This window comes from Oryctolagus cuniculus, chromosome 15 (genome assembly GCF_051225735.1).
Source record: "Oryctolagus cuniculus isolate XC-2025 breed Fujian yellow rabbit chromosome 15, ASM5122573v1, whole genome shotgun sequence".
In the NCBI taxonomy this organism is placed as follows: Eukaryota; Metazoa; Chordata; class Mammalia; order Lagomorpha; family Leporidae; genus Oryctolagus; species Oryctolagus cuniculus.
Window position 1 is genome coordinate 4,267,070 of NC_142881.1, and position 14,519 is coordinate 4,281,588.

Sequence of the window (14,519 nt, forward strand, 5' to 3'; positions counted from 1 at the left end):
CCTTCCCAGCCGCAGCCCAAGGTGAGCAGTGTCCTTGGACACAAGGGTCGCATCTCGGGCTCCTGCAGAGAGGATGAGAGCTGGACCCGTGGCCAGCGCTGCTGAGCTGTCACAGCAAGCTCAAGGAGAGCTGCAAGCCCCTAGCAGACGAAGCCCTGGGAGCGAGGGCTCAGATCTTGTCAGCCTCCAGGTCCGTGGGGAAGGAAAAGCAGCTGGAAGGGCCAGGAGACGCCGGCGCCCTGCGGCCCCCACGTCGGGCCCCTCCTCTGACAGTTCCCAAAACGTTTCCCCGAGCCTCTGAGATCCTTATGCCAAAGTCCTGCTCCTAACTTTGACCTTGTCTGTGTTACTTCACCCCTGACTAATGCACACGGGAACCACACGGCCTCCTGTTGCCATGGAAGTCAGGGCAGCCACAGAAGACCTGCAGAGGCCCCAGCGCCGTCCGTGGCCACGGGGCGACTTCCTCCACACAGCAGAAATGGATCGGACTGAGTGGGTCTGCCCAGTTGCTGTGAGACCTGCTCCCCAGAGCACTGTCTTCGAAGACTCCGTGTCCCTCTCCAAAGCCAACGACTACCGACAAGGCCCTCCCACGGCTCCCCCAGCCCTGGTCTGGGAACGGGGCGTGGGTCTCAGTGAGCACCCTTAGCATGCTACAGAATCCACCATGCACAAAAGCATTTATTAGCGTCATTCTTCTGAAATAGCATGTCAGCCGCTGTCACATTACGTCTTTGAGGAACCGTTGTCAAGAGCGCCAACAGAGGGGTGGGGCATCAGTCACACAGTTCTGGGGACCCGAAGACCCTTCCCACCCACCAGCGACAGCCCTCTGTGTCATCATTGTGGAGACCGGAAGTGTTTGCATTTTAAGAACTCAGAAGGTAACACATTTCCAAGACAAAACAGCATCCATATCTATGTGTGTTTGGAAGGCGGGGTCAGGGAGGGGTGAGGCAAGAGTCACGTCTGCGCGCTCTGGCCAGACGAGTGTGTTCACTGATGGAGCGACAGAGCTGCAGCACAGATCCGGACTTTGGTGGATTGACCAGACGCTTAGCAAACTGACCGGCCCTGCCGGGAGCCACAGTAAAAGGACAAAACGCTCAGTGTGATGATATCACAGTGGAACAGGCAGGAAGGGAGATCCCGCGACCACGCTGACTGTGAAGACACGCACGCTTTCTGGCCACATACAGAGTTTTTTCTCACACAAGTGGACGTTTGAGACAGGTTTACGTACTTTAAAACTCAATTTACTCTGTGCCAGTTAGGAGACCCAGGACAGACTTCTAACACATTAGTCACACTCTGCATAGTTTGAGATTAATTCCCAGAGTCCTTTGCACACTTAGTCACAGCTTTGCTCTTCGAAAGGAAGTTTTTTTCATCCCTGTACCAACTCCATTGCGAAAGGATCTTTTCATAAACGCCTTCTCCAAGATGGGCTTTAGCACACCCAGTCCCTCGCTCCCGTCCGGCCTGCTTGGATAGCTGTTCAGCAGGATGAGAAAGTAATCAGGTTTTCCGGACACCTGGTGATTCAGATGGAGAGGTAGAGAGAGGAGAGATTTAGGGTTACAAGCTCACTTTACAGCCACAATTTTCAAAATCTTATGGCGACCAATCCAATACACTCGGTCTTTTTAAGGGTGGACATTTTTCTAAAACACCACGTATACTTTGTGCAGATGTAGAGCGTCACTTGTCGTGCCTAACTTCTACGGTCCTTGTGTAACTGCTGCTGTTCCTGTATCCTGCTCAGTCCATGGTTCTCTCGTTGCTGTTATTTTATAAACACTTAAAGTGGCAATGATCAGTCCTGGGAACTGTTTTTAAATTCCCCTAGAAAAATCACCTGCGATGGTCTAACGCCAGGCTTCCGTTGGAAGCACTCCCCCCACCCCCAGGCTGTCCTGGGCCATTCGCCAGGTTCCCGTGAGGAAGTCTCGCTCCCTGAGCACTGGCATCTGTGTCTTAGGACTTCGGTTCCATTGCTCACCGTGGCTTGAGGCCTGGGTGGTGGCGGCTGGTGTAGGGCTGTCTAGTGGCACAGAATCAAGCCTGGAATCCTAGGGCTCAGACTGGCTTCGGTTCAGCCCCGTATCTGCAGATGAGGACACCAAACACAAGGGCATGGGGCAGAGCCCCACGACCCAGGACTGGCAGGTGCAAACGGCTGTTCTCATCCAGGACTTGGTGAGAACTGTCCACGTCTGTACTGCTCTCTCTCCAGTGCGGTTTCAGAATGGACAGCCGCACATTTCATCCACACGACATCGGGGTTTGGCCATGATCTCTGGGCTACGACCCGCTTCCTGTGCCCCAGCCTGTCTATTCCCACACACAGCTAGATGAAGTCGGTCCTGCTAGAAGCCAGACAAACCAGGCACCTGCTCCAAGCCCGGGCTGCTGAACTCCCCTAGCACAACCAGACGAAGAAGGAGCTGACGGACTGGACTATAGTTAAAGAGAAACACTACACCGGACAGCTGACGGATTGGACTACAGTTAGAGACACACTATACCGGACAGCTGACGGATTGGACTACAGTTAGAGACACACTACACCGGACAGCTGACGGATTGGACTACAGTTAGAGACACACTACACCGGACAGCCTTGGTACTCCCCACCCCCCAGGGAGCAAGCGTGACCTTGGAGTGTGTTTGGGAGGTGAGATGGAGCAGGAGTGCACAGAACACTCCCTGGAGCTCTTCTCTCAGAACAGGCTGGGGCCGCCGGAGCTCCCCCGGCAAACACTGACACTGCGGGAGATGTTGGGCTTTTCTTTTTTTCCTGATCTGGGAATATTCAAAGAGAGTTTCAGAAATATTGGTCATGGGAAAACCAATCAGAAACTTCCAGCTGAACACCCACTGTGTGTTGTGGCTGTGTTAACAAAGGAACTCTAACCATGCTAGATGCAATGCTGTCTCTTTTAAATTTAAACCCGGCAGGAAGGGCCCGTGAGTCAGTGCAGGAAAGGAAGCAATCTGGTTCTTTCCAGAAATACGCACGATGCCTCCAGACTGCAGAAGACGCCCAAGACATCCCTAGACATCCTTAAAAAGATACTGACCAGGCAGACTCGTTAGCAGAGTAATACCACGTGCCTGCCTGGTTGATGGACTTCAAGGAGTTCACAGTAAATACCACAGAAGCCTACACACCGCGTGCCCGCAAGACCATTCACCCCAAACATCAAATCGGCGTGGATACCATGCACACGGTTACTACATGACGGGATTATAATGAGGACGAAATTGTCATTGCAGAAATAGAGATACAGAAGATGCAGCGAAAGGAGAAACATTTCATTTACAGGCAAGAAAATCTCAGATGTATTTCAGGAGAAAACATGTTCTTAATGTTTTTAAAAGGCTCTAGACAAGTGGCTCTTGTTTAGCGAGATGTCGTGAGCAAACCTTTGGGGAAAGAATAGAAAGTAATTAGGAAGACACTTGAGAAAATGCATCAATTTATGGATGTGACTCATCAGCTTGATCAATGTGCCGTCTTAGGGGATCAATGACTAAATTAGTGTTGAATGCTTATAGGAATAAAACAGGAAGAACAGAAGCTATATTAGGGAAGCAAGAAATAGAAAAATGACAGATGCCCAGGTTAGAGAGAGGACCCGTCACATAAAAGACCACATCATTGTGTAGACATCGTTTGTTACATAGAACGTGCGCGAGGTCTCTATCCTACAAGTAGTTTCACAAATTACAGTAAACGCAGTGTGCCAGGTTAAGTTTCTGTGAAGAGAAGTTGAAGTTCAAAATGTCATCAGTGACAAAATATTTTATAAAATTTTACGTGAAATATTGACACAAACAGCTGAAATTTCATGAAGAAATAGTATGAAGCATTCCACAGACTGACATTCACTTTCCAAATATCTTGAAGAGTTCAATGTGCATAGTTAGGCACTTAATCAACATTCTGCAATAAATATATTAATTCAAATTTATGTGATATGCCATTGACATCTAAGATTTTGTCTATATTCTAAATCTGAAAAAGTTCCTATTTTTGTAAAATCAAAGACTCACTATTTTTGAAAATTTTTGTATTTTAATGTCTTCTGCAGTCTGGAGGCCTCGTGAGCATTTCTGAGTCTCAATGGTTGAAAGTTCACTTCTGCTGTTATGAGTACACACATGTGGAATCAACAAATTGTCATGGGCCTGAAAATCAACATTTTACATGAAAATCAATATTTGTGTGTGCAAGGACCAGCCCCCTATGTAATTCACAGCTAAGTAGTATTCATCGTCCCACAAATGCTTCCTCTTGCTAATTCTTTGAGTCTGCTTACCTTTAGTTGACAGCCCTAAAAATAAAGGAAATTGCTTTCTGTCGCATATCCCTTGAGGTTATTTTGTACGGAGCCATACTGCAGTTCCGGCATCTAATCTAGCACCAAACGGGCAGGAAAGCCCTTACCTTAGACGGCGGAACTGGATAACCCCAAGCCCCGTGCATCGCGGACAGCAGCAGAAGTAGGATAAGATTGAGCTTCATGGAGCTGCAGAGAAGGAAAAAAAAACAATTTAGATTTAGCTTCACAGAGGCAAGTGTAAGGAAAAAGCATATAAAATTTCAACATATTTCGCTGCAGAAAATACATCTTTTACCTAATCATTTTGTGTTTCCCCGAGTCTGTGCAGACAGGTGGCTTTATTGCCAGATCCCTCACACTTACTGTCAGCACCGCCTTGGGTGGCCCTTTTATACCAGGAAAGTTCAGGAGTAAAAATGTCATCACGTCCCATCATACGTGACTAATTGGTCTGGCTGTGGCCTTTTGTTCTCGTTAAGTAGGAAAAGGACAATCACACACAGGCATTGTCACCGAGCTGCCAGCAGTTGACTCCACTGAAAGTTTGCCGTTAAGGGCATCCTTCAAACGCTGTGTCTTCTAGCCTGCCTCATGGTGACATACATGGCCAGGGGTCTCAAAGGGAACCGAAAGTTTTTACAGAGTTTAAAGATTCAAGAAGGATGACATTATCGCCATGACTCTCCCGGGCGTTGTGCTTCAGAGACGCACACGGGAGAAATCCTTAAAGGCTATGCATTCGCCTGAGCCAGGCGTGCAGATTATCCAGGTTTTCTGGTTTGCTGCCATTAGGGGTCCCGCAGTCAACGCAGGGGGATACATGCCGCCCCCTCTCCACTCACTCGTCATCCTAATGGAGGGAGGGCACAGGGTCTCCCCTTCCCACCTGCACTCCCCAAGTCCCAGGCCCCGAGTTCTGGGAGCACCTGTGTTCTTGGCCTGCTTCCTCTCGTTAGGGTGTGGGATTCCTCTGGGAAGGCTTTGCTGTCCTTGCACTCCATGGCATTTGAGTTAATAAATTGATTCAGGAACACTAAGTGCGAACAGATGTTGCTGCAAGACAGTTTCTGCTTAGATAACCAGTGCTCCTGAGGGGCTGCCAACGTTGTCTGAACACAGAGCAAGCAAGGAAAATCCTCGTGCGTCACCATCAGAACCTGGGGAGGAAAAGAACGGCTCTGCATCTGGGATGTTTGCAGCCACACTGTCTGAGCCCCGTACAACCGTCAATCACGCAGCCACAGAGTCCCCTCCAGGAGGAAAATCACAGGGTCGGCACCAGGTCGGGTGCGATCAAGCACCATCAGCCAGAGTGGAAAAGATTTTGAGAGCAGCACGGGCATGAACCATGTTTGCTGTTGGCCTCTCCTCAAATCACATAAAACACGCACAGCTAAAGCAAGAAAGGGGAAGACGATGGCAGCAACACTGTTTGGTTAAGGGACGACCCATTGGCTAGGGAGTCTGAGACAGGCGCTTACCAAAGACCCTCATCGGGCTCAGATGATCGCAGATCCAGGGACTCCGGCATGTGGGAAAGATCAGCTGGAAGTTTGTTTCGCACTCATTTCTGGGCCACGTTCCCCTGCCCACTTGCACGCCTGGACCATGCAGCAGACTAGAGGTTTATTCTAAGGAGCCAGGAGAACAGAGACTCAACTGATGGACGTCATCAGGCTTGGTGGAGGGAGTGGGGACCCCTCTAGGAGCAAGGGTAGAACGCGAGTCAGACTCAGTGCTGAAACCGTGGGTTTCTTCCTCAACACGGCCATCAGCCAGGTCTCCGCCCTCAAAGCAAGTGAGTGGAAGAGGAGGAGTCGGAGGAATCTGCCCAGCGTAGGGGGCAACACCCAGACAAACCCAGCTCAGGGATTCTCAACAGAACATCCCTGCCAGCTGCCAGTCGCCAAGGTCGTCAGCTGACGGTTCCCAGTGGCACACCACGTCCCTCCGTGGACGGGCGGGCCCACTCTGAAATGCGAACAGACAGAAGCAATGGGAGAGACGTCTACAGCAACAGTCGTTCCCATGAAAACAGAGGCCAGGGCAGCGGTTGTGGCACAGGGGTTAAGCTGGTGCCTGGGTCACCTGCACCGCTCCTGGGTGCTGGGTGCTGGGTCTAGTCCTGACCGATCCACTTCAGCTTCAGCTTCCTGAGTTGTGCACCTGGAGGCAGCAGGCGGTCACTTAAGCACCTGAGTCCCTGCCACCCGTGCTGAGGCCCGGATGGTCCCTGGTCCCTGGCTCCAACACGATCCATCCCGGGCTGTTGCAGCCATCTGGGGAGTGAACCCGTGGATGGAAGACCTCCCTCACCTTCTACCACCCCTTCACTGTAGCTCTGCCTTTCAGATAAACAAATAAATCTGTTTTAAAAATTTCTAGACCATCCCTATGACATAAGAGTATAACTTTCCAGATAGAAAGAGCCATTAACTGTGCAGCAGAGTGGATAAAGTGTGATTTGTACTGAGATACAGCAACCCGGATCTTACTATCTTCCAGATTTCATACAGGGACTCAGAATCAGAAAAATAATCTGAGAATTCAGAAGACAATGAAAAATGCTCTCAAAGTTGTTTGGAAAATATTTCCTATCTAGAATTTATTTCCAACAATTCAGGAGTAAGCAGACCTTCTTCCTTTCCTGTAAGTGTAAGATTTTTTACATTTTCAGACATATCTCAAAACAGTACTTTCCAAGAGCCTTTTCTCAGAAAGCTACTTAAGGAGGTGCTCCACCAACGTGAGTGTGTAAACCTGTGAAGAGTGACATGTGAGATCTGCCTCCTGAGGGATGAGCGCAGGTGACAAAGGAGAGAACTCCCAGAATGAGAGCCGAGAGGTCTGCAGCCGGACGCAGCAGGGGCAAAGCCACAGAAGCCTGAACAGAGGGACTGAATCGATGACAAATCCATAGAAGACTAAGCAGAGGAGAACGAGGGCTACATATTCACTCCAATGACACTGATAGAAGTGAAAGACAAGTGATCACAAGGCCTGACTCCACTGGGAGTAGCATTGACATAGTTAGAACAAAAACCACTGCCTAATGGCCTGAACCAGAAATGAGACTGTACCGGGCGCTGCACTGTTCTGGGTAAGGTGTGCTTCTGTGTGAGGTGAGTTGCCCAACTCCTGTAGACGAGTTCAACAGATAATGTTGAAAAATGCAAAAGTCAAAACACAGTGTTTAGAGATAATACAAAGATGATCAGCTTAGTAAGTTGAAAGTGGTGACTCTGAGGGAGGAAATTAAACAGGCAGCAGAGACCACTGCTTGCATTAAAGCTCTTCTTAGAACGAGTTGATTCTTTATAGAGTGCACCACTACTGTAATAAAATTAAGACTCTAAAAATTTGTGTTGTGGGTGAGGTATGTCTGCAGACGACAGGCAGCACGTTTAGTACTGCAGAGAGCTGGCCTGATACAGAGGCCCCAGTGGAAGTCAGAGTCTAGAGGTGGAGAGTGAGGGGGAGGGGCGGAGGGAGGGAGAGATGGAGACAGAGAAATGGAAAGACAGAGACAGAGAAATGGAGAGAGACAAAGGCAGACAGAGGAGATAGAGACAGAAGGAGAGAGACAGAGAGATGGAAAGACAGAGGTGGAGAGAGACAGAGAGGCAGAGAGAGATGGAGAGAGAGACAGAGTGATAGAGACAGAGATGGAGAGAAACAGATGGAGAGAGAGACAGAGAGGTAAAAAATAGAGATGGAAAAACAGAGAGAGACAGAGATGGAGAGAGACACAAAGAGATGAAGAGACAGAGATGGAGAGACAAAGGGAGACTGAGAAAGAGATACAGATGGAGAGAGAGACAGAGAGGGAGAGAGAGACAGAGTGATGGAGAGAGAGACAGCCCCAGTAGTGGCAGCCATTTGGAGAGTGAACCAGTGGATGGAAGATCTCTGCCTTCCCTGCACCCCCGTCTCCCCCTCCCCAGTCTTGAAGTGCACAGAAGGTTGCGGAGTTAGGAGCCTGGAAAGAACTGGTCCCCATCCAGGCTCACGAGGCTTTGCCTGGTCCTGGGTTGTCCTCTGGCGACTCATGTCTAGGGCAGTCATCTGTGGTGCCGTCAGACCAGGTGGCCATGTAAGGTTCGCACCAGCCCAGCTGTAACGTCATCGGCCTTCTCATCCAAAGTCTCCCCTCATTCGTCATCATGTCTCCCTCTTAGGGTCACCCACTCTCTGTCCCCACATCTGGCCCTGACATCAGTGTGAAAGTAAGAGAGCAGTGGTCCGTCCTACAGCACGCGGGGACGCGTTCTGAGTCACCCTCAGAAGTTCAAGGACGCCAGGAGAGGCACACCGTGGGCTGCAAAGATCAGAGGAGGCCTCGTCTGATTCCCAGCCCCTCCCACAAGGCCCTTACTGCTCCGGGCTTAGCAGCTGCCAAAGCCAGGACTTAGAGAGACGTTAAAATGATTTTAAGGAAACAAATGCCAAGCTGGAAGAGCTTAGAAGTTCAGTGTAATTTAGGGTTTCGATGTCTTTCAAAAAAAAAATTCTACAATTGATTCCATTGGCCCTAATTATAATACCCATTAAGCCCCATGTCTTTCTGGATGTATGGAAAAATCAATTTAATTTTTACTGCTTCTTAATTTATACAACCGTTACATCCTCTGAAAGTATAATTAAAATGCAGAACGCGTCCAAGAGCGTTTTCTGGTTTTATACTAGAGTGGGAGAAATAAAGGCTTGTGCAGAGCTTCGGCTAATTTATTGAAATAAATTATCGCTCCAAGTCATGGCTGCTCCTAAAATGCTTTGTTGGAGCTCTGCAGACGCGTCCTGAAGGGGCCCGGCACGCACGACCGTCGTCCTGTGGAAGCGAAAGGCAAGGGCAGCCCAGGGGGTGGCACTCTCGTGGCTGAAGGCAGGCGGCTGGCCGCCCTCTAGCCTGTCCCATCACTCCTGGCATCGGACTGCTGCACCTTGGCTGTTGGGATCCGCGCGGGGCAGTGCAGGACATTTAGACCTGCCCTGGGCTCTACCCACGAGCTTCCAGTGCCACCACCTCACCAGTTGTCTCAACAGAAAGTGTCTCTGGGCAGTGCCCAGGGTCCCCCTGAGAAGAGGCAGCAAAAGCGTAACCACCATTCCAGAGAGAAGGAAGCTCCATGCGCCGACTCCCGTGCAAGAAGTGAGCAATCGTGGCGTCACAGGAAGTGGCGGCCTGTTCTTCTTTCTTGGAGGTACATAAAAATGATTACCTTAAAACTGATAGAGTCTTGGGGCTGGCACTGTGGCGTAGAGGGTAAAGCCGCCGCCTATGGTGCCGGTATCCCATATGGGCTCCGGTTCGAGTCCCGGCTGCTCCACTTCCGATCCAGCTTTCTGCCATGGCCTGGGAAAGAAGTGGAAGATGGCCCAAGTGCTTGGGCCCTGCTCCTGCGTGGGAGACCCGGAAGAAGCTCCTGGCTCCTGGCTTTGGATGGGCAAAGCTCTGGTCATTGCGGCCACCTGGGGAGTGAACCAGAAGATGTAAACCGCTCCCCTCCCCACTTCTGTGTCTCTGTAACTCTGCTTTCAAACAAATAAGTAATCACTAAAAAAAAAAAAAACTGATAGAGTCTTCAGTTCAGTGAAATAAGCTATTTTTTTTTACAGTGCACATGGGATAAATGGACATTATATGAAAGCTTATTTAAATAATGAGGAAGAGAAATTCCATTGGGTTTCCCTTTTACTGACATATGTTCTCACGAACTTCTACATAGGGCTCTATTTTCCCTTCACGTTGGTTTCATTTTAATTATTTTCTCTGTGTGTGTGTGTTTTTTTTAAGAAGGCAGATGTAACATTAGACATGGTTTGTCTTATCACGACTGCTATTTTCTTCAGTGAATTCCGTCGGTCATTGATGTGGAACCTGCAGTTGACGTCTTAGGCACCTGTGAATAGAGCTGGCGCTATCCGAGTGAGCCCGTGACCTTTCTAAGGAAAGGAGAAAGGACGAGAGGAGAAAGGGACCAAGCACGCGGCGCTCCAGCCACAGGGCCACCTCCTGAAAGCAGCTTCAAAAAACGCCCTTTGCAGCAGGGCCACCTCCCATTTGTCAGAGAATCAGTGAGGATCCGCCAAATGCCAGGGACGGCAGGAAGCTCTGGGGGTGCAGCCGTGGGTAAATGCCACGGGGGATGAGTGCTGGCGGGTGACAGTGCCGAGGTCAGCGTGGGGGCGGGGCAGGACAGGACACCCACAGCTGCGACAGAGAGAGAGCAGCACACCACCGGCGGCCCGTCTCAGTGTGCAAGGTTCCCACCCTGCGGGGCGTGTGTGCTAACCCAGCATCTGCACTTGAAGCTGAGGGCTACAGAGGCCGTCCAAGGGCCACGAGCAGGGCTAGAACCTTATCCAATCCGAGTGTGGGGAGAAGGATCTGGGAGCCAGGAGCAGGTGGCACGGCGGGGGCAGGGGAGGTCAGCGGGGACAGGGAGGCCCCTGTGCAGCCAGGGCAGGGGCAGCGGAGGCTGGGACAGGAATCAGCTGACAGAGTGACAAATGGGCTGTGTGGGCGTGGAGAGCTGATCCGGAGTGATCTTTTTCACTGTTCATCGCAGCCACTCAAGAATGTGCCACCCCCAAAATGTCAGCTCCACAGCTGACCACAGCCTCCCACCTCCGGCTCCTCTGCTCCTGTCCCCCTCTCCAGGGAGCCCTCGCCCACGGACTTCCCAGCCCCTGCTCCAACCGCATCCTCCCCTCCTTCAGCCCCGAGGCCTCCGTCCCCGTCACGCAGCTCAGAGCCACAGGCCATCAGGTCAGCTTCTCTGGGCCTCTGTCCAACACACTCGGAAAACTCCAGCCCTGAGCGAGGCCAACGCACCCCGCCTCCGAGCCCCACTCAGGGGTGCTGGGCGTTGTCATTAGGAAACCCCCTCATCCGTGTTTCGGGGTCTCAGGTAACAGTCACGCCTGCAAATCCCCGGTGAACCTGACACAGCTGTGGGCAGGTCCACTCTCGCGGAAGACACCGGGTGGTTTCCCACCTTCTTTTCTTAAAGCTCCCTGTGGCGTGGTGACCTCCTTACCCCCCCAACACACACGGGGGGGGGGGCGCTGGTGACTGCCTCTTACCGCGGTGAAAAATAGAAAGAACTAGTCAGAATTCCTGTCTTCTCACACTAAAACCATCAACCACTCACATTCCCTCCCCCTCTCCCTCCCTCTCCCTCCCTCTCCCTCCCTCTCCCTCCCTCTCCCTCCCTCTCCCTCTCCCTCTCCCTCTCCCTCCCTCTCCCTCTCCCTCCCTCTCTCTTCCCTCCATAATGAAAAACAATAGCCCACCTAAGCTCCTCCACCTGTTCCAGACCAGTGACTCCATCAAGGTTCCACCTGCTCAGGTAGCAGAGGTCTCAGCACACTGAAGGGGTCTTCTCATGACATGTTGTCTCGTCACACACTGTGTCATGTCACACACTGTCTCGTCACACGCCCTGTCTCGTCACACGCTGTGTCATGTCACACACTGTCTCGTCACACGCCCTGTCTCATCGCACGCCCTGTCTCATCACGCCGTGTCTCGTCACACACTGTGTCATGTCACACACTGTCTCGTCGCACTCCCTGTCTCATCGCACGCCCTGTCTCATCACACGCCATGTCTTGTCACACACTGTCTTGTCATGCCGTGTCTCGTCACATGCTGTCTCGTCACACGCCGTGTCAAGTCATTCACTGTCTTGTCACACGCCCTGTCTCGTCGCATGCCCTGTCTTGTCACACACCATGTCTCGTCACGCCCTGTCTCGTCACACACTGTCTTGTCACAGCTGTGTCACGTCACAGCCGTGTCATGTCATACGCTGTCTCGCCACACGCCCTGTCTTGTCACGCCGTGTCTTGTCATGCCGTGTCTCGTCACACGCTGTCTTGTCACACGCCCCGTCTCGCCACATGCCCCGTCTCGCCACAGCCCTGTCTCGTTGCACACCCTGTCTTGTCACACGCTGTGTCATGTCACACATTGTCTCGTCATCACACACCATGTCTCGTCACACACCATGTCTCGTCACGCCCTGTCTCGTCACACGCTGTCTTGTCACAGCTGTGTCACGTCACAGCTGTGTCATGTCACATGCTGTCTCGCCAAGCGCCCTGTCTCGTCATGCCGTGTCTCGTCACAGCCCTGTCTCGTCGCACGCCCTGTCTTGTCACACACTGTGTCATGTCACATGCTGTCTCGTCATCACATGCCCTGTCTCGTCACACGCCGTGTCATGTCACACGCTGTCTCGTCACATGCCCTGTCTCGTCACATGCCGTGTCTCGTCACACACTGTCTTGTCACACGCTGTCTCGCCACACGCCCCGTCTCGCCACACGCCACGCTCCCCTGGCCCTGCTCTCTCAGCAGCACTGGACCCCAGCGAGCAGCCTCGTTCCTTCTGGAAGCAGCTTCTGCTCTTGCCACTCGTGACACCCCCAGTGTTCCTCCTCGTCACTGACCATCCCTTCGCCAGTTCTCGCTGGGTCTTCCGGCTCCTGTCCACCTCTGAACGTCGCGGCTGCCTGGGCTCCATCCTGACCCTCTCACCTCTATGCAAACCCCCTTCTGAGGCCTCGATGCTCTAAGGACCCCATCTACGAGGGACCCTCCAATGCGAATCTTTCCCTGACACTCTCCTGGGCACCGTGTACCGTAGACCCAACTGTCCCCTTGACACGGCCTCCATGTGTTCGTCTAAACAGTCTGGCCAGTCTTCTCCATCCCTATAATCAGAGACATGACCCCTCCAAGGCTGAAGCCAAAACATTCCAACGTTTTCTTTGACTTTTCTTTGCTCACCCCGACAGCAGTGGTTCCTCCCGACTCTCCCTCCTCGACCCCCTGGGAATCCACTCACTTCTGTCACCCTGCGCCATCACTGCCCATGGACCTGGCCTTGCCGCCTCGACACTTTCCTCTCCGTGTCTCACACACTCAGTAGCCGGGGCGACCCGTAGCGATCTTTAACCAGGAGCACTGAGAATAAAGCCCAGGCTCTCGTCCCCAGCCTGCGATGACTTGCTGACCCCAAGGAGCACTGGGGATTAGCAGGTGCGAGTTTGGGTTGCACAGATAGTTGGAGGCACCCTTTGCATTTGGTGCCCAAAGCCCAGGGGCATGGCCACACAATGCACACTCGTATGGCAGACATTCTGCCACCACGCCCAGCACGGGAAGGCAGGGTCTGACCGCAGCCTGTCTTCTAGCCTCTTCTGCACTCTCCCGCCTGCTCCTTCTGCCTTTCTCTGCCTGGCACATGATCCCCTCTGGTTTTGCCTGCCTGGCTCTGCTTGTATTCCATCACAACCTAAATGTCGCTTTGTCAGCGAAGCCACCAGTGAGCATCCACCAAAGCCGAAGTGCCCTGAGCCATCACCATCACTATCACCACCATCACCATCACCATCACCATCACCACCCGAGATCTTTGCTTCTTTTGCGTGTTTGCTGTGGCGCCTTCCCCCAGTCCAGCCAGCCACGCTGGGGTTACTGCCAGCTACGGCCTCCTTCTCCACCCAGGAAGGGCAAGAGCATAGTAGTTGTCTGCTGAATGACTGAAGAAATAAAGAGAAGAGAGTGCGTATACTCTAAGTTGCAACAGGATTGCAGCAATGCTTTGTTTCATGAGGAAAATAAGGTGTTCAATTTAATTCTAGTGGAAGAATATTTGTGTTTAATCGGCAAACACTTTGAACTTCTCCCAGGGCCATGCACAGGGTGGGTTTTGGGAACACTAAGCCCTGGGCGGGGGTGGGGGGTGCCAGGGGCTGTCTTCTCATTTGCCGTTTCCAGGCTGATGTCCCACCAATCTCCCGCCCTCACACTCTTTCAGTCTCAAGGCAGGAAACGGGACTTGAGATAGTTGGGAGGGCCAATCAGTGTTGAAAGCCTGAGGCAAACTGGTGATCGCCAACAGGGAGCAGAGCTGTCAGCCCGTCCCACACTTTCTCCAGCCAAAGGAAGGATCTAGAAGCAGTGCTAGAGACAGGGCGATGGGCCCATACCCCAGGGACTGGTGAGAGGTGTCCAAGAGTCTTGAGGGGTGGCCCAGGGTCCCATGAGGACATACTTGGGGCTCAGTGATTAGGGTCGGGTGTCAGAGCCAGGTGGAGCCAGGAAGCGGTGATTGATTGACGGTGACAAAGGGCCAGAGTGGGAGGAGGGCCCTG

The 14,519-nt window shown here is 52.1% G+C and overlaps 1 protein-coding gene across 2 annotated transcripts; it reads right to left on the minus strand.

The window, feature by feature from the left end:
* Nucleotides 1-1,228: 1,228 nt before the first annotated feature.
* NPS (neuropeptide S) lies at nucleotides 1,229-4,655 on the minus strand. Of its 2 annotated transcripts, NM_001163113.1 has the most exon segments (3): nucleotides 1,359-1,538; nucleotides 4,457-4,538; nucleotides 4,648-4,655. In NM_001163113.1, coding segments are annotated over 3 exon segments (270 nt in total).
* Between the last annotated feature and the right edge of the window lie 9,864 nt (nucleotides 4,656-14,519).

Excerpts from the sequence above, each read along its gene's own strand:
- NPS (XM_070057024.2), bottom strand. The coding sequence starts at position 4,534 with ATGAAGCTCAATCTTATCCTACTTCTGCTGCTGTCCGCGATGCACGGG. Across the intron at positions 1,539-4,456 it reads ATCCAGTTCCGCCGTCTAAG|GTGTCCGGAAAACCTGATTA; the intron begins GTAAGGGCTTTC and ends CTGAATCACCAG.